Source organism: Falco cherrug, chromosome Z (genome assembly GCF_023634085.1).
Source record: "Falco cherrug isolate bFalChe1 chromosome Z, bFalChe1.pri, whole genome shotgun sequence".
NCBI classification, from domain to species: domain Eukaryota; kingdom Metazoa; phylum Chordata; class Aves; order Falconiformes; family Falconidae; genus Falco; species Falco cherrug.
Genome location: NC_073720.1, coordinates 38,150,767 through 38,175,889, shown reverse-complemented (window position 1 = coordinate 38,175,889; position 25,123 = coordinate 38,150,767). Strand labels below are relative to the sequence as shown.

The window sequence follows — 25,123 nt, the reverse complement described above, 5'->3', positions numbered from 1 at the left end:
ACATACTGATAATGACAGACTGACAAATTTCCTTCTTATAAAAAGAGAAGAAAATCAATCTTAATTGCCTGCATATTTCTTTGTTCTTTGTGTTCTGTCTCACTCATATACAAAAATGAAAATAAATACGTTTCTGAAAGAGCTGTACGTACTTGCTGGGAATGGAAAAATTAGCTAAAGCGGTTAAAGCTAGGCAGAATCATAAGAGACGGTTTTACGGTGGAAAGTACTGGTCAGCTTTATAAACATCTAAGTCAACTTTTTTTTTTTCTAAGATAATGCCTGTGACATCTTACTTCTTTTACCTGATGGCCTCTTGAGCCTAAATCTGTCTTTGAATATCAATTTTTCATGTCTCTCCTTATGAGACAAACAACAAGAAAGTTTTCTTTGTGTTCCTCTTTTTTTTCCTTTTAGACTCCGGGTAGGAGACACATTTGGAGATGAGCAGAATATCTCATAACCAAGCTTTTTTTCATTTTTCTATTCTGTGGCGCTCTATCACCCTGACATTAACACAAAGGAGAAGTGCAAAACCTTTTAGCTGAGTGTCTATTCAAAGTGCCATTTAATAGCCTGGGAACTTACTTCCCTTCAACATAAGCTGGCAAAGGATCCAGTGAAATGATGCATCAGCCCTTAAAGTTTATCAAGATAAAGACCTTTGTAGAAGGGCAGTCATGGCTTTCTTCTAGGACTGCATTAACTTTTTAAACAAGTTGTATGTGATGCAGGCATCCCACAAAGGCAGGAGATCGTTGTGTTTTGATATACATACATTCACAAAAAATGCGAACTGGAAAGTGCCTCTTGTTTCACCTTTTGTTACTGGTTAAAACTTCTCCATAAGCTGTTTGTAGTTTGAAATTTCCAGGATCTTGTGATCAGTAAAATTTTTCATAGCTTTAAAGCAGACTTAATCAATTTCAGGCATCAGTTTCATCATATTTGTTTATCAGGTTAGTTAAGAAATTAGTGTAATGATTAATGACAAGGCTTTTCTAATTTTAACTGCACAATTCAGAGTCTGTTCCAAACTGTAAACCTCAAGCAAAAATCTAGGACAGGGAAAATTAAAAGCAGTGTGGCAAGAACATAACTTTTTATATGCAGATTTTTTAGAAAGTCTTCTCTTTCACAGCATAACTGAAATATTACTTAGAGGACCCATAAAAGATAACATATTAAACCAAATTGAGTTGCGTATATGATTAATTCACACAGTGGAAAACTGACTGTAAAAAGTGCAATTTTATACGTATGACCTTGAAATGAATGAAACATCTTTTGATTTTGTCATTTCCATTATAAATATAGGATGCAATTAACAATAATCTTGGCAGAGAAGCAAGGGTCTAAGATAAAAATCTGCTTACAAAATAAAGTTATACCATTACTGGACTTAAAATATGATAAAGGAAAAGGATTTTCCAATATGTGAAAACTAGTGAAATACTCTGCAAAGTTGATTTAACTTGCATGTTGTAAAACTGTCCATAGACCTAATTATTTCTGGGTTATGCTTTTTTCTATGAGAAATCTACCTGAAAATTCTTACTGTGCTTTAATTCAATGAATGTGTGTTATGGTACTTCCACACCAGTCCTTTAAAAAACCTTGACTGCTTCTTGCAGAAGATACTTCTACCACAGCACCTACTTCCACTTCAGTGGGAATTTAGGCTACTTTTAATCCTGTTACTGTGTCACACTGTGATCCCCCTAACCACCACACATCCTTTCTGTTTCCCCTCTACAAACATTACATGGCCCTGTGGTGACTGGAGTGTCTTTGGTGATCCAGTGGAAATCTAACCCTTTTAACAGCACTAGGTGTATGTAGTTAACAAAGTAGCAAATATCCGCAAACTCTGCTGGGAGCCATGGAGAAGCCTGAACCGTTTCTTCCACGCTTCTTCAGGCAGCCTTCCTCCTCTAGATGTGGTTTATATTCCTTCCATCACTCCTTCCCAAACTTGATACCTGGGGGGGGGGGGGGGGGTTCTTGCCAATGCAGTCTCCCTCTAGGAAGCTGTGGCTTGGCCACATGCCCTTCACCAGGCAGGAAGTGATTTATTTTATCAGGCTGAGAGAGTTGGGGTTGTTCAGCCTGGAGAAGAGAAGGCTCCAGGGAGACCTCATAGCAACCTTCCAGTACCTAAAGGGAGCCTAGAGGAAAGCTGGAGAGGAACATTTTAAAAGGACATGTGGTGATAGGATAAGGGGTAATGGCTTTAAACTAAAAGAGGATAGTTTACGTATTAGGAAGAAATACTTCACTGTGAGGGTGGTGAGACACTGGAACAGGCTGCCCAGAGAAGCTGTGGCTGCCCCATCCCTGGCAGTGTTCAAGGCCAGGTTGGATGGGGCTTTGAGCAACCTGGTCTAGTGGAAGGTGTCCCTGCCCATGGCAGTGGGGTTGGAACTACATGATGTTTAAGGTCCTTTCCAGTCCAAACCATTCTGTATGTCTGTGATTCTACATACACTGAGGTGATGTATGGGGGTACTTCTACATTTCTAGAGTATAGTCATCCATGCTTTGATGTTTGAGTGATAATGCCTCTAAACTTCTATGTAGCACCTAACAGAATCATAATGAGAAAATGGGAAGTTTGGGTATCATGTGCCTTGTAAGTAATTCTTAAGACCGGTGTTTTCCTATAAATTTTAATACACTTTAAAAAAAACATTACTTTAAACAAACACAGAGCTAGAACCCTATTTGAAAATAAAGATGAAGAAGGATCTTTTTAAAACTTGTTTTCATCTGCCATTCCTGAATTATTTACTTCAGGTTTTTCGAAATAATTATGTAACAGGATAAGGCATTGGTTTATCAATTAGAGTTAAATAGGCTTTCTTCAAATGAAGAAAATCAAGCTTCATATGAAAAATAAACTTAAAATTCAGTCTTGAAAAATTATCTGGAGAAGTTTGGCAACCAAATGATGAATTGTGAACAGATTATTAGGAAATAAATTTATATACATATAGTTGTGAAACCTTGTTCCAACTTTAGGATTTATCAGCATGCAACTTGTCACTTTGTGAATAAAGAGTACACTTTTTCATAGCTTTTATATATATATATATATATTACTTATCTGATAAACTTTATTATCTCCTTTGAAATTCTAACAGGTTAGCATTGATCCCTTATGCTACTTTGGGGGGGGCTTTTTTCCTCTCTTTTTTTCCCTAGTCCTATTTGTTGGTGTTCTTGTTTTACATTAATTCATTCCAAACAAGTTATCTTAGTGTTTCTTATCTGTGTGTCTTAAAAGGTTAAGGGAAAAAAGTTGCATTAATAATAAGGAAATAAGGAGTCACTCTAGCCAAAATGAGCTGTACCAAGAGAAAGCAATGGTGATTCTTGTCTGTAATATGGGTGTCAACATTAATTCAAAAACACCCATGTTTTCCAGATGTCTGCGTAAGCAGCCTGTAAGTTGCCACCAGCAGGATTGCCTGTGTACACAACTAACCCCACTTAGCCTCCTCTGAAGTGCTTGCTATGTTGTTATCTATTTTTTGCTTTGACTTTTTAAACTTCTTTCTTTGTGGCTACCCAAGCCTTATCTTTCTGTCTTGGTCTCATCAAGTCCCAATCTCTTTTCCTGTCTGCTCTGAAACTCTGTGTCTCCTGTCTGTAGCAGATCTCTAAAGTTCCATGTCTGCTCCTGTTTGTGTTAAATTTCTGCAAGCAGCTGCTTAACTGCACAAGGCTAAAGGCAAAAGTCACTGGTAGAAAACACCCTGAAAAACCCATATTGCAGGCAAAGACTGCAAAAAGCAGGGACAGCTTTCCTACCATGGTGGCTGTATGGATGACCATTGTCACCTTGTAGAGAGCATGGGTCAGGGCTAGGCAAGGCATCCCACCATGGTTTTGCACAGTGGGGAAGGGGATGGGCAACCGGTGAAGGTTTTGTGCTTTCCTTCAGCAACTTCTTAAGATAATACCCTTGCAGCCCAACTCTATTTACAGGCACAGTGTATACCTCTGATGTGGAGGGAACTTCAGGTGTTTTTTCTGTTCCCAGGAAGGCTGCAGGCTTGCAGGTTGGGCCCAAGACATAACCAGATATGCCTACATGGAAGTTTTGAGCATACCTGGCACATAGCCAGTCTCAGACTTGCCTCTAAACAGCACGGTGGGCATTGGCACAATCTCATCTTCCTTGTGGAAAAGTGTGGTACACGCAGTGCCTGCTGAAGGTTGTGTGGAGGTCTACATGCCAGCCACATGGGTGGTTGTGGGAGAATGCAGGACAAAAGTTCTTTCTATACTCTGAGATTTGGTTCAAAATCAAGAACTGGTATTCAAAACTTCTTTCTGTTACTGGGGATTATGTATCACCGTTGTATGCCTTTGTTACAAACTGCGCATATTTCCAGTGGCTAGAAAGCCTACCATGACGAGATTAATATGACTGTGGTAATGGTGTTAAAATGGGCTGAGAGGAATATTGCAACATGAGTATGAATCACTATGAGGTATTGATCAGTGCAAGACATTGTGGATAGTTGTGCTTTTAGCACCTGAGGATGAGCAAAATCAAAGCCTTTAATCCCAACAGTCTGTGTTTACTCGGAAAAAATGTTTGTCTGACTACAGGCATGGAACCCGTTGTGCTGGAGAAGTGGCAGCCACGGCAAACAACTCACACTGCACAGTAGGAATCGCCTTTAATGCCAAGATTGGAGGTATGTGAAACAATCTCCCACCACCAAAAAAACAGTAACCAAAGAGCCATTTGTACTAAATGGTACATTCAGACCTTTCTCAACGAGAGAAGGAGATTTGTATGTATAACAAACCTAGCTGTGTTAGCAAGTAAATCTCAGTTGTAGAGTGGTCGTTAAATACCAGTACTGAAGGAGTTTGTCTCTAGTGACACTTCTCCAGTGCCCCCTGGAACGCTGCCTCTTCAGTACACACAGAAAAAGCGAAAGGGAGACCTTTGATGAAAACACAAACCCCAGAATTAGGACATTTGGGTTTTCTCACAGATTCAGAGCCCTGAGTGAAGAACTTTGACAAACCAAAAGTAAATGTACACATCAGGAATATTGCCTTGCATATTGATCCCACACAAAACTGTCAAAACAATGTATTTTTCTGTTGTTTGGCTGTGGTTGAAGAGAATTTTCTTTTGGTCCCGCTGATCAGATTATTGCCTGAATTATGATATTTAATCATATTTTTTTCATTCAGCCAAGAGAATGGTTTCTGTGAATTCTTAGTCAACATCTGCTTAATTAGGACCATTGGCTTAATTTCTGGAGGTAATTACCAAAATGTCATCTGTGTGTCTTCTAGGCTGTAGCCTGCCTGTGTCAGATTTCAATTCTTTAAGTGAAGTTTTACACTGAACTTTTGATGAAATAATGGGATTGGTATATTGGCTTTCAGTAGAAAGACCTATAGCTCAAACTCATTAATTGTTGATTTTCTTTCACAAAATAGAGTCCATCTGTGAAAACAGAAACATGTTTACCTATATATCCACCAGAGGACAGTTTAAAAATGTGAGCAGGCAGAGTTGAGGCCATGTTTCCACAATTAATAGTACTGTATCTGTTCTCTACTGGATCAGTACAAGTTTGATCCAAATCAAATGTGAGCACAGCTGCATTTCAGATTAGCCAAAGCACACAACATCATCTTAATGTCAGCTTTCTGTTTTCCTGCTGGCTTCAAGAGGATAGACAATACCTGATCCAGCATAAAGTTAGAGTGATGCAGAAATACAATTTCCCTTCAGGTGCAGAGTCTGCCTGCACAAAGTTACCCTGTCAAAGTGGTTCAGAAAATCTGAACTGACGAAGAGAGTGAGTTTGTGGCAGATGAGCAAGTTGTCTCATATTGACGTGGCATTTGGTCGTGTACCAGCAGCTATGAAATCAGATTTATTGCATTGTCAAACCAGAGTCAGAGGAGAGTTAGTGCACCGACAGAGATAAAAGATGGCTTCTGGAGAAGTCTCGTTTGTGGGTTGGATAGTCACACAACCTGCAACAGCTTGGGCATGTCATTGAAAATTTCTCCATTAGTAACAATTGCTTCTGAATAGGTTATTATTTATTAAGCATTAGGAATGTGCAATAATGATAGTTTATAAATCCTCCAGGCATATTAACTGAGTCACAGCCTTTTCTAAATATGGTGCAAAAACTAATCAGATGGTATGATGCAGTTAGTGTGAACAGTAAAGACTGGATATATGTGCCTATTTATTTAATTTTTTATTTATTTATTTATTTATTTATCCATTTGTTTGTGTATTTATTTATTTATATAGTATCAAGAATATGACAGCCTTCAAGAATTTTCAGTGGTCTAAGTGAAATAAAAATTCTGTCCACTCCATTTATCACCATGATTTTGTAGAGCCATCGTTAACACTGTTATTCAAAGAAAGCTGGAAACTGGGTAACAAGTGTGTAAGCCTCACTTGAGGTAATGTACCACCTTTTAAAAGCATCAGCAGTTGAAAATAAGACTTCAGGAGTCTCAGCAGATAATCTGCAGAAAATCAGAGGCAAGAGCGAATTCCAGGGTATTGGGAAGGGAGTTTAAACTTCCTTTCCCACTATATGCATATATTCAAGAGTTTTGCTGCTGCTACCTCTGTTTGGTGTGCCTCCCTCCCTTCCCTCAGAGAAGCCATAAGCTACACATGTAAATAGGCAGTGGTTTTGTTTTCTCTCTGCAGGCCAGATAGAGTGTAAAAATGTTGAATCATATTATGCTGAACTAGTGTTTAGCTCACTTTTTTCCTGGGGATTTAAAGACCCTTCAGGGGCCTTCTTGGAGAAGAAACTAGAGTCAAGGTAAAGCAATTACATTCTCCTTACATTGAGGAGCACCTGCTGACAGTGATGTTGAATTTGCTTCACCAAGATAAGTATTCTTTACTTCAAACCGAAAAGCATCTCTGGACACGTAAGGGATAGTGAAGAGATAAAGCAAAAGGGAAACGAAATCCTTTCCATTGATAATCCATCAAATACTGGCAGCTGAACAAATCCGATTAATGATCTTTGTGATGGAAAGCTGTTAACAAGATATCCACCAGTAATGGTCACTTTTTTCCTAAATGTGTTTGTACTCCTTGTCTCATTTCCACATATTGAAAAACCTCTGACCACAAATAGGTCAGAAGATCCTTAGTAAGTCTGAGCCTTCTCCTACAGTGGTGTAAATGGGGATGTAATCTGCAGATAAGACAATTCGAGTAAAATTGCAGTGTGTACCTTTAGTTCTTTTACAGGTTGTGACACGTTTCTTATAAAAAAAATATGCACTATGCCTGCGATTTGTGCTTAGCTAAGCTAGCTACAGGCCCTTTCACTAAAAGACAAACCAGTGCACCAAGTATTTTTTTTTTAATGTGATTCTGCAGTAATCACACATGGCAAATTACCACCTACAGAGCTTGTGAGACTTTTTATAGGAAGGGATGGTTAGTGTGTTGTTATTGTTGCAGACTGATTGTGGAAGTTGCAAAGCATCTGTGGGGATTTGGGTGCTTAGTTACTTGGCTGGGCTCAAGTCCTGACGGGAAAACAGTTACACTGAATTATGGCACAACAGATGTACATTGTCTTCAGCTGACAAGGAATTAGTTCAGCTGTTTCTTTAAGTTTAAATCAGATGCTGATTAAAAACAAACATTTTAAAAGAAAACTTGTTGAGCTCAGTTTGCGTGTTTCCTGTGGTTCATCAAAAGTTTGTTCTGACTAAAATGCCACTTAGGTTTTGGCAATTACTGCAAATATTTGAAAAAGTCTAAAGAGCTCTGAAGTCTTAGGTAGAACACTGCAAATGCAATCTGTTAATTGCCTTCTGGACAGCTTTTGTTTTGCTATCACCACATTCCAAATGCAGTTTGGAGATTTTGTGATCGGTAGAATTAACTAATCCAGACATTTGGGGTGGGGTGGAGGGGGAGGGCGAATGGAGGGAAAGAGAAAAAGAAGAGAGAGAAAGGAATTATTTTTATTTTAAATAGCCAATGAGACCTCTGTTGTTCCAAGTCACCCTTGAGGCATGTCTGTCAATTGTTGACCAGAGAGAGCAACACCCAAGTCACAGCCTTGTCTGTATTCCTTTAGATTTGACCATTTCACCATGAGCAAAAAAAACCCAACCAACCTGATGTGAATTACTTCAGGTGCCTGTGGCAGAATTTGGAGTTATTGTTCACAGAGTGCATGTAGTATTATTTAGGCATGCTACACAGTAACAGAGACATAAAGGAAAGCTTTATTTTCCTTCTTTCAAAAGCAGTGTACTTTTTATTGTCTTTATTTAGAGCTAAATATATTTTAATGTGTTTGAAAGAAACTGAGAACACAATTTCCACCCATCATTAATTTTCTGAGATTATACTGAGGAAGAAAAATAAAACCTGAGAATCCCAGTTTCTTTAATGACTTTTTTAATAAAGTAAAGTTCATAGTGAGATCACTGTTTGTAAAAGTTTATTATCTCACAAAACACGGGCAGCTTTTGTGTGAACTTAGAAATATGATCACTTTTCATTTCTGAGTCAATTAGAGTAAGGAAAACAATAAGACCCTCTATCAACAAAGCACCCCCCATACCTTCTGTTAATTGGAAGTTACAGTCTTGGTAAATACCCAAGTAACTTCAGTCAGAGCTCATGAGCAAAATTAAATGTGTCTGTAATTTAAAATATGTAAATTTGGTTTATAAATAACAGTGGCCTTTTAAAGGAGAAAGAGTGTCAACCTTGTTAATTGTTGAAATAATCATTAATCTGTACTATCATACTATACAATGCTAATTATTATTTAGTATTTAATGTCCCTGATCAAATGTCACACTAGCTGTTTATAGTTCCTTTTTCTTGCTCAGGTTAAAACTGGCATTAGTGGTTTTCTGAGTGAGAATTAACTTCAGCTAAAGTCTTATAGTAGTCAAAAGAACGACTTTAACATTTTCTTGTTTTCCACATTTAAATTACTCAGTCTAGTGATCTTAAAACATCATGATGCTGTTCACTTTAAAAGGGCTAGCACATTGACTTGTCCAAGCCCGCATGAATGGATTCTTTAAACACAAGAATTTCAGATTATACCATACAAAAGCTGCTTCTGCACAGAGGAGGATGTTCACGATATTGTAGTTTCAGGTTGAATAATGTTACGTATAGGATATTTGTTTCTAACTTCCTGTAATCGTCTTGCTGCTGTGTATAGTAGTTGGTCTGTACACACAAGCCTTATCCCCAGTTACCTCTTTGCAGCCTCATGCAGTGAAAGAATGATCCCATGTTTACCTGTCAGCAGAGAACCTTTCATTACATCTGTTGACGTACTTAGGATTGGGAATGACTCATAGTAGGTGCTGCAGTTTCACTGCAGTATTAAAAAAGAAAGAAAAACATGTTATCTTCAAGGGAGTCATACAAACATATCAAGTCTTTTTTAAAAGTTTTCTTTAGTGTAAAGTTTATGTTCAAAGGCTGTATAGTGGATAAAGGACTTGTAGATAATTTCTAAAACTTGAAGGCCAAATATTCCTTCCTTTTTGTATTTTTTTCATCTAAAGACTTTTTTCCATTGGGAAAACACATACCCAAACAGGTTTCTGTTGCATTTTTTTTTACAACAGTAGAAATCCTTATGATCATTCAGTCCAACGTCCTACACAAAAATTTTCCCAGGTACGAGGGAGAAGTATTTTGAATTGGTTGGTCCTGTTCATTTATCTTTCATTTTGAAGGTGTACGGATGCTGGACGGAGACGTGACTGACATGGTAGAAGCAAAGTCTCTAAGCCTTAATCCCCAGCACATCCACATCTACAGTGCCAGCTGGGGGCCTGATGACGATGGTAAGACTGTGGATGGACCTGCTTCTCTAGCACGTCAGGCCTTTGAGAACGGCATCAGAATGGTAGGTTGGCATCAAACTGCATCTCCTTGATCTCCTCTTGTGTGAATGTGTAAGGCCACACATGCCCAGTGTGTGCAAGTGCACAGCATGGGGAACAGGAAAAGATCTTGAAGGAAAGAAGGAGAGTTTCTTTTGCATAAAACTAAAACCACATTTTCCTTCTACAGTGACCTTACAATCAGTCCTTCCTGAAATATCAGTTCTGTTCATTTTCAATTGGAATACATCATCCTCAGTGTCCTTTAAAACTGTTCTGAGGTAATGACGTAATTTTGCAAGAAAAAAAAAAGAGACTGAAAAATGCTACTTTGCACAGCAATGCCAAGTCATCAAATCTGAATTGCAAAATTGCAATGGAATTTAAAACAAAAGGCTTGATTGTTTTGTCTTCTTTCTTCGTTTCTTCCCTTGCTTTATTTTGCTTGATTTCTTAATGGAAGTTTGATGATTTTGATAGGGAGTTGGGGGCTAAAAAAAGTCTACACCTGTGTTTCTTTTAGTGTTGCTGTCTGGTCTCAGAAAACTTACACCCTGTTTATAACTTCATATACATTTCTCTACTAGTCTGTGCTATTATGTTTTCTCTGTGATATAGCCCAGAGATCTTCAATAATACGACACACAAAATCCCAAATGCCCCTATATGAAAAATCTAAGACCTTTACAATTTTCTTTAATAAGTTACTGTCAAAAAAATAAGGCCACAGAAGGAAATGAGTAGTTAGAGGAATTTTTGATGTCAGAGGATGGTTTTAAGTTCTTCCTTTTACTCTCCTGCCTGTTAAATAGATCAGGGAATTCCTCGTCTTCCAGCACTCACACCTCTTTCCACTATATAGGGCTGGTGGAAAGGACTTGAAAGCTTTGCATTCAAAGGTTTGAGCATTATTTTGAATGCAGCAGAAGACTTGCTATTTCAGTGGTGGGTGGCTCTAGGATCAGAAAAGAGGGGATTAATACAAAACATTTTTTATAAGAGACTGAAACTGTTGGACCAAAGCAGAACTGGAACATAGTTACTGGAATGTGGTAACACTGCAGCAAGATTGGAAAGTGCAGCTATTACTGAAGGCAATGAGTGTTTTATCCAGGTATGCCAAGACTGATTTTAGTAAACCATAGCTAACATTCAGCATAGAAGATTTGTGCTATGTTAAAAGACAGTGTCTGCCACTAAGAGACTATATTAATTTAAGGTATACCATAAAAAGCATTCATAACAAGAAATGGGGACAATGGGTTCAGAGGAGTAATAGGCAAAGCTACAAGAGCACCTGGTCAAGCTGACAGGCTGTATGCACAGTGCAGTTTTGGGTGATTTACAGCATATTTGACTGTAAGTTATAAATAAGTACATCATAAAATTGATACCCAGTATCACCATAAGCATTGCCTAGCAGCACAAGCCTAGGAAATGTGAATTCACATCTAATCACAGCTGCATCCCTGGCTTATTTTGGTTTCCTTGATAAAGCTGCATAAATTTCTTACTCTCACCCCTGTTTTCCTTGCCCCAATGTGGATAATAATACATGCTTAACTACCTAGCAGGTAAGTTATAAAGAGGAATTACTGAAATACTAAACTGATGACAGGAACTGTGTGCTTCCTATGCCATGTGATGTTAGAAGACCTGTCTCTCAAACTCAGTTCTGTCAGTGCTTTACTAACCATGCAAGCCGCAGACCGCTGCCTTCCTTTCACTTGTTCATGTGATGACCATTCGGTGTAGGGCTGCAGATTTACACTTTTGTTTGTTGTAGCTTATGTAGTACTTGAAGCCTATCATAATAAAATACTCAAGCATGTACTTAACTTTACCCTGCAAAAAAATTCAGGGGATTCACAGTTAAAACACATTCAGGGACACCAACAGATTCTGCCCAGAGAGCTTGGCTGTATTTAGTAGTCATTAAAATAGTTGTTGAAGTGTTTCTAGAACAGTATAACAAGTAAGTAGAAGGCCAAATGAACCTCCATTATTGCTTCACATGCATCATCGCTCCCCATGTGGGATGGAATATCAGTGCTTCCCATCACCCAGCTAGAGTTTACTACTCTTTGACAGTGACCACAGAGAAGAAAAAAAACAAAGTGAAGAAAGGGACCCTAATGGAACTACAGAATGCAGGGGAACAGGGAACTTGAACAAAATAAGTTTTACGTTTAAACATATGTATGTGCTAGTTTAAATGTCATACTTCACATATGTAAGACAATCATGAAATGTTCAGGCCAAATTTCTGTACCAGAAGAAGTCAGCCATTTCCTCATTGAAATCTCAAAACTGGGGATAAATCCGGTATAAATCAAGAATGCGGAATAATTTGCCAAAAGCACAGTTCTTGCCTATAAGTGTTATTGTTCCATTATTATTATAGCTGTAATATGAGAAGATACCCTACAGAACCCAGATGAATTTCATTTTACCAGCACATTGTTCTATATTTTTAGTAAGTACCAGTATATAGTGGAAATGTGGCATTTAAATTTAAAATTCTGAGGTGGCCTTTTTTCTGATAACAATGCAGACAAAGAGTTTGGTATATTTTTTTTGAGAAATAGTGGAAGATGCAAGTCAAATGATTATTTTTGCAATTTAGCTTCTATTTCGTTTTATTGATGTTTTGTTCTACCCAAAGTTGCCCATGTAGAGTTGAATGGATCTAAATATTTCCATGTATTTGGAAATTTTATCTAGCTCTGACTACAAAAGCTTTTTCATTTCTACTAAGGAAATAAAAGTGCTTTCCAAAACTTACATAAAATCATACTGATAAGAAATATACCATTTTTAAGGTTAATCTCCAATTTTCATTATTTAAAATGTAATATAGATTGAAAGATTGTAAATGTGTATCTCAGTTACGACCTTCCTTGACAGACTTAGTTTCCAGACCAAAAATTACTTTAAGATGAACCTGTTCTTGTTCTTTTTAATAAATCATGCATTTTCATGTTCAGCCAAAGGTATTTTTTTTAATGAGACAAATGGGGGAAGAAAAGACAAATTATCTCTGTGCCAAAATATTCCTAAAATCAGATCATTGTCCAGCTAGATACCTACCAAACACAGATTTCCCCAGGTAATCACAATGATTGTGCAAATAATGATAGGCAGGCAAAAATGCTTATTACATTGTATACAGATCTTGTCCTTCCTTTTTTTAGAAGTATTAAACTGAACAACAACAGTATTATATGTAGTATAGCATCTGTGAGGTAAATTAAAGTAATATTGGTACAGGAAAATTTGGCAAGACCTTTCAGATCTACACAAAGATTCAAGATTGGTATGTTTCATCTATTGTGCATATGCACACACAACTGAATATTAACTTTTTAAAACAGAACAGCAAAGGGAAAGGTCAAGATTTTTTAAAAGCATCTGAAAAAGTAATTATGCTTGGCTTGTTAAATTAGGAAAATCAAAGGTGGTACTGAATAATAACTTTGATTAGAGTATAATTAAACTGAATTATCACTCTTCTTTTTAACTATACTTATGAAATGGATGCAAGAGCCACAGTTTCTTACTCAGTTTGCTGAGAGACTGGGAACCATGAAGAAAATGCCTGGTTTATCTTTAGCGCATATTATTCCAGTTAACAGCTCATGCAGGGTGTTTTAGAACTATTATTATTTTAAAATGTGCTGAGCTAATATGATTACTCCTTCCAAATTCTGCAGAAAATAACAAAGATAAATGACTGTACAGTTTTTCCATAGAGTCCCACAGAGACAGCACATGCCATGAATTGAAATAGACAAATCTATTTGAAAAAAGCATACTAAGTAATAACTGAGTTTAAAAAATGGCAGCCTAACCCACAAGTTAAATATGCTTTAAAAAATTCTGCCCAGGATCAAGGTAAAGGAAGAGGAAACCAATTTTTAAACCTGTCTCAAGTACCGTGATTTCCTGTCATCTTCAGGGTGTTTTGTTTAATTCTATTGAATTTGCATACTTGAGCTCAAAGAGAAACCTTGGAGACTTGGCTATCAAACAATTTCTATGCAAATATAAAAGCTCCCTTTTATACCATGCTTCCAGTTGACAAGGTCCTTTTCTTGGAAATACTGTAGTCATAATGGTGGAAAATACTAGAGGCTTGTGTTTAAAATACCAATGTATTAGAAGTTCTAGACCTAATAATCTCAAAAATAACTCCATTAAAATCATGGAGAACTTGCCTGAAAGAAATCAGATGAAGGGCAGTATATCCAAAAGTGACATGTTCAAGAAAAGATTAGGTATGCAATGTCACATTTCACCCTGTGTTCAAGAGTAAACAGACTTAGCATTGCAAAACACAACTGTGGCCAAATCATGTCCTAAGGCTGTGCTGAGTCTGGGACAAAAGGGAGAACACAAAAGCCTTTTCTTGATTCAGAAAGATAAAACCAAAGTACCATTAGATTTTAAGATTACTGTATTTCACAGTCTATAAGCACAATGCTATAAGCACTTTAGAGGCTTAGACTCCCTGATTCATGGCTCTGTGTTACAGCAACTCAGGCTAGTTCATTTGTATTCATACAAATAAGCCTGTTTTTTCTGGGATCACTCTCAGCATCATTTGGAAAGTAATGCATTTCAGATAGTCTGACTTGTTCTTTCACTGCAGTTTAGTGAAGACCTAACAGTTAAGTTTCTGGGTGTATGACCCTGGTTGATACATTGCAGGATTTCAAAGAGGGCATTGTCTCACCTCTCCAAACATCTTGCCAACTGCATGCTTTATGTTGTTTGTTCTGCAGTACCCATCAGGTAGTCCAAATCAGCGACAGGGCAGGTCATCCTTAATATAACCTAAGAGGGTGGAGAGGCAGGGAAATCTACATGGAAACTTCTGGATTTCTGCCTGTGTCGGCGCAGGGGCTTTCATCTTACTGCCATGACACTGTTCTGTTTAGCAGGCTGGACACAAGCCAGAATGTTTGATGGACATTAATGATCAGATGCTTTGTGGCTGAACCTCTTGTAAGAACTCGGCTTGATGCCTTCCCTCCCATCATCACTGCCCCTTCTCATCTCTCTCGCTTCACCAACTTTGGCTGAAGCGTATGTGTTCCAAGTGTTTGCTAGGAGCAGAAGGCTCTCTCAAAATCACTAAACAAGCCTCCTACCCACATGCAAGAGAGAGAAAAGTAAGGGAATAAAAAGGAAGAGAAGAAAAGGGAAAGGAGAAAAGAAAGAAAAGGATCTCTTTTTTTAATATTATTATCACTATATGCTTCTCCGAAAGTGGAAGAGATTGTATATAATTTGCATGTGTCCAGGCAAAAGTTTGCTGCCTGTGTTGTACCGCAGATGTTTCTATTAAAGTTATTTGTCCTGTCATCACTTCCCTGCATCGTTCTGAGTAGGCTGTGTTGCCTACACAAAGAGGAGTTACTCTGTTCTGCTTTGCCAGAGAATTGCACTATAAAAGTCAAAGACAGAAGTTACTGCAAGAAGATGTCCAGTCAAATCTGTCAAAAAAACTTCCAAAATGGCTGTTGTTTTCTACATTGAGCTATTGTGGTGCACAGAAGTTAAGGCCAGATTTTTTAAACTCTGTATTGCATTAGTTCCCCTTTTACAGCTGCCATTTGAGACTGAATAACACATATCTGTGTGTACACATATCTCAGTTCATACAAAGATACATTTTGCATCCACAAGACCTCCTGTGCATTTCTAATTAGTTGGCCTAAAACAACTTGTTGACGATCAATCAGAAGAATTAGCACTGTGCTTGGGGAGGGTCTCAGAAAACACGACTTCCAGTGTGCTGATGTAACCCAATGTTAGGTCCTGGCATTGTCTGTTATATGATTTGCATATATACCATGCATCCCTATTGCATCTTATGATGCAATAACTGAATGTGTGATGTTATAGTTACTTCAACATAGAGAGTTAAAGTTTGGGTGGCTCTGTGCTATGGGTGGATGCTGACTATGTACCCGAACTGGAAAAGTCATTTTAACATAGTAATGTTAATTATACATCTATATATTTATAACATAGCATTTTTACATAGTAGTTCTTCCTTCTGAGGTCATGAGACATAGCACCATTGGCTTGAAATAATATTTGTAGTTTTAACATCACAAAAGGTGATTATGATTCAGCAAAACTTCATCCAGTTATTCCTGCATCAATATCCCTGTTTTCTTAATCTGTTATTTTCTGTTTTCTGTACATCTTTTGGGAAGACTCAGTCTTGACTGAAACCTGTTATGTCCATGGCCATTCAAGTCACTAACAACCTTCATGATGAAAAATATGTAGCTTGTTACTCATCTAAATTTCTTAGTTTCCTTTCCACTGCAAAATGCCTCTTCTGCTATATTTATAGTACATCTTATGGTGTTAGAAATCTCCACATGTAAGTAATTACAGGTTTTGGCGAAGTTATCTCTTGGATAAATTAAATTGGAATATAGGGACACAAGACAGGAAATGACTGTGTAGGTCATCCAGTATAGTTCTCTACTATCACAGGCACCATGTCCTATAAATACATTCAGCAATTTCTATTATAGAATGAATTAGAAATGTTTCCCCTCTATTTCTGCTGGGAGACCATTTCATAGCCATCACTATTCTACTGGTTAGATACTTTCTTCAAAGTTACAGCCAGGTTACATGAAAACTCATGTGCAGTTTTCAGTCCATTTGTTCCTGGGCTGAAATCTACTACAGCTTAAGTAACTTTTGTCCTTCCATTTTTGTTTCTGACATATTTATAGAACAGTCCCCTCTCAGACTTCATTTTGATGTGGTAAACAAGACACACTCATTAGTTGCTTAAAAACCAGGCTGTCCATCTCCTTGCTTGTCAGAGTGGTGCTTCTCTCTGCATCTTCTGGCCTGAATTCTTTTCCTGAATGTAGGTGATCATAATTACTAGTTTGACTAACATTTTCTTTCTTTCTGTGTCAAAATCACTTGACCACTTTGTTTCTCTGGCTCATCCTTAAAGCACTCTACTCATAACTTCCTTAACCCTTATGTTTCTCCAGCACAGCCCACATCATCTCCAGTGCAAACATTTCCATCCCCACCTCATTGTTACATTAACCTTAATTTTCTTTTTTTACTGATTTCTTGGAGGGCTCATCACATGTTTTACAGAAACGAGACAGACTAGTTCTAATACAGTTCTCTGCATAAAAGAAGTTATCAGAGAAAACAACAGATTTACCTGCAATTCAAAAGTGGATGTTGCATTTTAACCTGTTCCATTAATGCTCATACCTCTTACTCCGTCTTTCAAAATCTGTTCTACAGCCTTAACAGTAATGTTTTGTATATTCAGTTTCCTTCTGCTAGTCAGAATTTCCAAACCACAGTTCACGCCTGTAGTTCTTTCTGAAACAGTTTCTGTTGCCCAGCATTATTTTTCAAGTGTGGATACCAGAATGGGGCATGGAAGTTGTAGCCTTCTCTATGCACACGTAATAGTGTTTCCCTATTCCCTGAACATGTTCATATTCACCCTGCTTACCAATCCAAGGAGCGGACTAAATTTTAGGGCAGCTTATTGCCGGTTGGTTGTCTTCCATGACCCTAAACCCCCTTTCAAATTCACCACTTTCCAAGAGTTTGCCCACCCTTCTGTATGTCTTACCAACAGCCTTCATTTCTAAGTATTGTTGCCTTGCATTTGGCTGATATACATATCTTAGGATGCATTAATGGCTTCCCAGATGTGGTTTATACTTGATACGGTTTAGTTGTCTCCAAACAGATTGCCCAGCAGAAAGCAGGTTAGGTGACAACCTTACACATCATTACGCTAATAATAATTCTTTGCTCTACCGTTTGCACATGGTTAGCAACTTTCAGTATTCAGACAAAGTAAAATTAGGGATCTTGCCTTCCAATAAATTAAATGCAGTTTAGGCTCAGTGATACTTGGATTTAGTGATGGACTTGGCAGTCCTGGGTTAATGGTTGAACTTCATGATCTTAAAGGTGCTTTCCAACCTAAATGTTTCTATTATTTTATGATCTCATGAACTTTGATGCTACGCACTTTATTTTCTTTTGGAAATACATAAACAAAGCTAACCTTCATATTTCTCTCCTTTGCTTTCTGTAAAAAGTGAGCTTTTTCACAGACAGTCAAAGTGTAGTACAAAAAAAAAATGCAGAAGAAGGAATAATATACCAGAAATGTTCTTACATTACATTAAATGGAATATACAAATCCTAAAAGGCAGGAAAATTTGGAATGAGAGTTACAGGAAAATATACCTCAAAATGTCCAGTTTCCTTACAATGTCACAAAGTGTACTGGAAACCAAAACTGTTTGGTTACCTCATCCCATCTCACACATATATGGAAACTGTTGTAACAAGCCAGAACAGCATTACTGCTTTTGGACTTGTCAAAAGTGGCCTCTAGTGTTGGGTGCTCAGCCTGAAACAGGTGATATATTTGAACATAAAAAACCGCACCATTCTTGTTGTGGTGTAAATCTTAATTTGGAAAGCTAGTACAGTAAAGCAGCTTTGACAAATCGGTCTCTTTCCATACACTAAAGTATGTACATTTCACAGAGTGCATTTTTGAAACATGAATCTGGTTACTTTGAATGGGAAAATCACGTATCTACTTTACTCATACACTTGAACAACAGCAGAATCTATGTATTTCTGTGTGTCATGTGGGAAAAAATGTATTTCTGAAAGGCAAATTGCTGGAAGTTCAGCATCAAGAGTTTTCTGTGCATGGAATTTAACATAAGTTTAAGGCACAAAACAGTGAGGGCAGTGATTTTGCACGCAGTCTAGGTGTTTCGTTTCTTCCTAAACAAATGCTATGGGAGACAAACTGCACAAAGCAATTATTGCAGTCAGTCTGCAGAAGTAGAAGCAAAACAGACTTATTTTCCTACTCATCTACTGACGAGCTACATTTGCAGAAAATTTGAGATTCTTTGTTGAACCCCAGAAGTTCAACAAATATCTCAAAACCTGAAGTTTTCTGTAAGGAAGAGTCAGATGTAAGTAGTGAACCAAAAACTGTGTGAATCTGGTGGCCATGGACTCCTCTCCAGTGTTTAATCAGATGGCAGTATAAAGGCAATGAGAACTTCCTGAACCTGCTGCGGGGGTGGGGGGTGGGAGTGGATTGGGCGTTGTCCAACCCATATCCAGTCCTAACAGAGATACCTTTCTTGCATACTACCCATTTACTTTGGCTTTGCATACAGAAGCAATTTCACCTATCATTAAATAAAGACTTCTTGTGCAACAGAAATTCTGGAAAACCCAGCCCTTGTTCTATCACGGGTGTTTACAGTATGCAGCTTGGTTTATCCTGGTAAAATGTCAGCAACAATAACAATAGTAATGATAATATGCAGAGATAGCCTGAATCAGAACCGTGATTCATGCAGCCCTGTAGCTGGCTCAATTCTGTTTAGCTAAACGAGAAATTCATTCCAGTATTCCACAGGTTCAGATTTCGGGTTTCGGCCAACACTTCTTTTGGTTGCACTTTAAGCACTAATTATAGCTCTGTGGGGAATATCTTAGAGCTGTTTAAGCTGTTGTTCTAGTGAAGAGTAAAATAAAAAATACACCACATGCAAGGATGTATGTTGAAATGTTCCATTGATATATCCCAATCATTATTGTGTTAATGCATGGTTGCTTGTGTTATTCAATACGTTATTTTTTTGTGCGCATATTAAAATATTTTCATGTTTCAGTATTTTAAAGGTATCATACCCTATGAGCTAATAAATACATTTTTCCTTTTGTTGTGATTAATTATTTTGTCTTGCTTTTCCTTAATTAAGAAGCTTGTTCAGAAGTAACTGAAAAGTTTTACTTTATTAGGAACAGCTTGCCTTTTCAACAGTATAAGGTAATTGTTGCTTTTTGTAAGTAGTGACAGACTTTTATGTTGTATATATATTGTGTGTATGCCAGTTCCAGCACTAGGACATATTTTCTTTACTTCCTAGTTTTCCTAAGAGTAAAAACATGACTGCTGATATGAAAACACGGGACTCAATTTTCAGACATTCCCTCAAACATGCACCTTTATCTATGGACACCTGTTGGGCTTATCACTCATTCCTTCATAGGTGCCATAGGTGCCCATTTTTAATGAATGATGCAAAAATGTGATTTTTTCTGAGAGCATGGATACATCAACAGAATTAATGGCCTCAGAAACTTCTCCATTTGTTCATAAATTTTTGCTTTTAATACCCAAGAAGACTGTCTTAATAAAAAAATAATCTGTTTGGCCGTCTTCTGATAACACTTCAGAATTGCTGGCTTGGACTCCCAGCTTACAATTATCTGTTTTGGAGAGATGCCTACTTTCAAGTGAGAGTGTTGTGCAGTCTGCAGAAGACTCTTTAAAGAGTGGTGTGCCAGACTATTTCTCATTCCCAGATTAGAGGTTAAGTGGACTGGTAGAAACTCAGCAGGAACTGGGAGGTGCTGCTTCGCAAAAGCAAAATGCTGCCAGTCAGCAGATTGGCAGCGGTGGCATCCAGATCCCAGGGAGCACAGAAATCAATGAAAGCTGGAAGCAAGGTGCTTCCTTTCACAGGTGCATCTCTCAGGATGCTGTGATCCTTGGTGCCTGGCCCTACAGTTGAATTGTGCTACATGGAAAATCATGGCTGCATAGTATTTTTTTTAGGTTGCCAGAGTACTGACGTCTGTTCTGCACATTCAGTCATGAACATTTCCTGTATGAATTAGTTTTTAAGGAAGAGGGCATACCATGGGCTACATTTTCAGGCTTCCACATAAGGGTCAATTTCACTTCCCAGCGGTAGTTCTGTTCTGGGAAACTTTACATAATTTAAGAACGTTATTGAGGAGAACAGAGGAAGTTACATCTTTAGGCTCAAGGTGTGGATTGGTGTCCCTCCTTATCTCTCCATTTTATATTTTCATTTTGTTTTCTGCTCATGGGTGTGCAATTTCCAGCATACCGGTGCCAGATTACCTCTCCCTGGCTGCAGCCCCTGTACCTCTAATTACTCCAGGTCACTGGTTCAGTCCTCTGCATTTCCTGCTCCTTAACATTTTCTTCCCAGTCCCTGGTTAAATTTGATCCATTCTGTAGAGACAACTACTCACCCCAGAGGCAGAGAGGGTTATTGAGGCATTCAGTTCCTGGGCAGGAAAACATCAGGATTCACAGGTGGTATTAAGGCAGCTTGTCTTGTAAAGCAGAATGAATGTCTGGTCTAAACTTTGTAAAATACTATGAATAAATATTGCTCCACTGGCTTAAACTACACCTTGCAGATGGAAACCGTTTTTATTAAATGGAAGTGTGCTGGAAGCAACTTGAGAGTATGTGGGGCTGCTGGTTGTCCTTAAATGAGTGTGTGAAGACCTCTACCTTGCAATGGTTCCTGCCAGCACCACTAAGGCAGTTGTTTGTAAAGATGTCGTTTATACATATACACACACATACACAAACACACACACTTGGAGTGGGGGTTGTTCTTTTAATAGTGTTAGGAAATTCTGCAGATGTCATTACGAACATGTTCATACTGGCTCTGGTCCTTGGCAGACTAACCCTTCCGTGCTGTTGAATAGAAAAAAAAAAAAAAAAAAAAGCGTGGGGGGGTGGGGGTAGGGCTTTCATATCACTTACCCTGCTTGCAACTTCCTGACTAAGGAAAAAGAGGTGCTGGCAGGAAAAAAGTGGGAATGCCCCAAGATTCCTGTGCCATGCTTTTACGGGTGCAATTTCTGCCTGGTGGCCCTTTTATCAATGACTTGAGTCTGTTTTATTCAAGGTCAGATGTCTGTTGAGCACACTGGCTTTGTCCAGAAAATATGCAATAGAATTGGACTGTGACTAGGTCAATAGCAAGTCTTAGTTGTCAGTGACAGACTTTTCCATAATGGAACACTTGATATATTTTTTTTAATTATCTGAAATCTTATGCAATTCAAAAAAGTAGACAAAACAAAAGAACATTTCATAATGGTCTGACATGTGCACTGACAAGCGCAAGTGCAGTTATGGACAACTTGCAGAGTTTGTGAGAGGGAGTCTGTAGCTATCAGTGCAAATGGAAGAGCAGAAAAAATAGTGTGTCCAGAGGGAGAAGTAATGTCCTTTTAACGTCATGGGATAAGCACTGAGCATACTTTGCTGTGCCCCCATTCCACCCTGGTCTATACCTCTGTGATAGTTCACTAACTCTTAGTTTTGCTTAAGTTGTATCCATGTGGTTTATAAATGTACCTTTGCTTTTGAATAATAAATGACACATGGCTTCTTTGGCAGCTCAAGGCTTGTCTTTTCATCTTGACACCCTTGGGCATCTGGCAGATGACAGATGATAGATTTAGACAAACAGTAAAAGCTACAGAGAGCCTTGCATGTGTGTTTTTCTTAACTATGTAGCACAGTCCAAATGTTATTTATGTATTTAAAGGAGACCAGTTGGGAATGGCATTCACATACAGTAGGACGGCTGATACTGTTGCTCTAATTACTTGTTTGGTGTAGTTACTAGCAAGTTTATAATTTCCTGAACATGACTGGGTCTATTGAATTAAAGCAGGGTGTTTGGAAACAGGGAGAAAGAGGAAATCAAATGGTAGTTTAACAATAAGCAGTAAATGTAAACCAGAACTTACTTACTTGACAGATTATTTTAGTCAGGTTGAATTTAGTTTGGGGATTTGCTTATTTTATTTTTTTTTAACGCTGCCATTTGCTTTGCCAAATAGCTTCTAGGAACAAGATCTTTACCGTGCTTTCTAGACTGAAGGTAATGCTGTTGTTTTCTGTGAAATGCTGAGTTGTTAAATGTGCAGTATTGCAATGTGTTAGAAGAATGGGTTTTCTTTCTTTGTGTGTATTAGAAAACACTCTTCACCATTAGTGCACATGGCACTTATTTTTTATTGCAGTAACAGAGATGCTAATAGTTTGCATATTTGCAGGAGCCATTTGTTTTGAAGAAATATTTGTTATTATTTGTTTACAAAAAACTTAATATGGAAAGGTAAATTTGGATGCCAATGGCTGTTATTTTTTAAGCCCTGTCATTACTATAAAAATCTGAATTTTTGTTTATTATTTTAAATACTGCATTGCACACTGGCATGTATTCATCAGGACTACATTTTGTGCCCCAAAATGTATTCACATATCTGTTTCTGCAGCTTATTTTTCATTATTAGCACAGCAGCTTAAGTATGCATCTTAAGAAATATAGACACATTCTCTGTGCAGAGAAGTTAATAATTCAAGGGTTACTCCTGCAAAATGTACACGAAGTACAGTCCTACCCCGCTGTGAAGAGGTTTTCATTGCATGAGTGGGACAAATCATGTTATACTGCTGTTTGCAGACAAAGCCGGCTGATGATAACAGCAGAAGAATGACAGATGGACTGTTATTGATAGGATATTTTCCTATATGTGTATGGTTTTGAGAAATTTTTGTACAAAACTTTTTTTTTTTAAAGTGGAAGATAGACTTCTAGACAAAGTATTAAGATAGTTAGATTCCGTTTTTCTCCTTCATGTGGTTTGATTACCCTGAGTTCTCACTTCTTCTCTCTTGGTTGTATTGGTGGGTTACTGTGAATTTCTCATGGATTATTGATTTGGCCATATTTAGTTACATAATGCTGTGCTTTTGAGAAACGCATGTCAAGAACAAAACAGTAAAATTCTCCAGATAGCAGATACTTCTGAAAATTCATCAAAAAAAGGTTTTGATGGAATATATTGTCATGTTCTGAAGGTAGAAGTGTGTCTGTATGATGTGCTTTTTTCTGTGTATTCTACCTGCCTATGCATATATTAATGTAATTGGGGTGGGAGTGGGGGAGGAGTGTGGGGAGGCATGTATGTGTGAGAAATTGGGTTTTAAGGGCCAGCAATCTGTACATGAAACCAAAACAAAACCAGTAAAAATCAAGCAGGAGCACATAAAAAAGTTCAGAACCAGCATATCTTTAGTAATCCTCCATCCCATTCCCCACAACCATGCAGAGGGCCCTAATTTCTGACTCCCTGACCTGCTGGAATAATAAAATGGTGAATACACATGAAATAATCTTTCCATTTACCCTTTCTTTTGTCTGTCTTGTCAGGTGTTTTCAGAATGGAGGGGTAAGAAGTAAAGATACACAAAAGGAGATGACTAGATCATAGAATGTAGAAGAAATGTTTTGTAAACTAGTTCCAGCCCATGAAGCTGCAAAATACATCCCACTGACTTTGGGAGGCTCTGGTCAGACCCTGCTATCTGAGATAAGCAGGCAGAACAAGAATGGACCCCCAAATGGAAAGGGGGTCCTCATTTGGCAAGAGTTCATAATGTAACACCTGTAACACCTCGTAGAAGTTGTCTTTAAAACAACAGAAAACGTTGCCATTTTGCATCTTTTTATTAGTGCAGTAGCTAAGATCAACTAAAGGAAGTGAAAGAAGTTGAAATAGTTACACTTCCCAGCTGTTAGACTGATCTTGTCTGGAGAATGTGGATTTCATAACACATTTAACTTGGCACCCTGAGATTTTTTTTTCTCTGCTTGAAATGTTTTTTTAATGAAAAGTTGTATTTTAGAGACATAACCTTACGTGAACACTAGCCAGGGGAATTTGATATTTAACTCATTTTGCTGGAGAGAAGAGTCTCTCCAGATAGTACACTTTTATTAAACTCACAGAATTAAATTAATCAGTGTTTGAGAACTCAAGCCTGGATTGTGAACTGTAAGGTTTTTTTGTCTTACATTAATGTAAGTTCAGCTATGCTCAGTGCAAAAAGTCCTGTTGAAACCCCTCTGAGCATCTGGATTAAATGAATCTTGGAATTGCTAATTGTTTAAGGTTGACCCGGTAGATATCCGACAGCTGTCTCTATGTTTTTTGTGGTACACTTTTGCACTCTGTATAGAAAAAAAAACAAAACACAAACAAACTCCCCCATGGCCAAGCAATTAATGCATGCACAGAAAGCGGTGTTTATGCCTTATAACATTTATTTGTCATGCACACGGTGAGCCTACCCAAAACTGAGATAGGTACTGTGTAATGATTGGCAAGCAAATGAGGTATAAATGAGACTGCTAGCACAGTTGTAATTGAGAGGGATGCTCCATGCTTTGAGAGAATGTCATGTAAGAAAAGGTGACACAATTTAGCTGAATCAAAGACAAGTTTATTCTTTTGG

The 25,123-nt window shown here is 37.8% G+C and overlaps 1 protein-coding gene across 2 annotated transcripts in view; it reads left to right on the top strand.

Annotated features, from left to right (window-relative positions):
- The window catches only part of PCSK5 (proprotein convertase subtilisin/kexin type 5), a 247,686-nt gene that overhangs the window by 92,806 nt on the left and 129,757 nt on the right, over window positions 1-25,123 (top strand). For both annotated transcript variants that reach the window (XM_027811983.2, XM_027811982.2), the window contains exons 6-7: window positions 4,621-4,709; window positions 9,760-9,932. In XM_027811983.2, coding sequence (XP_027667784.1) covers window positions 4,621-4,709; window positions 9,760-9,932 — 262 coding nt within the window. The remainder of the gene's footprint in view (window positions 1-4,620; window positions 4,710-9,759; window positions 9,933-25,123) is intronic.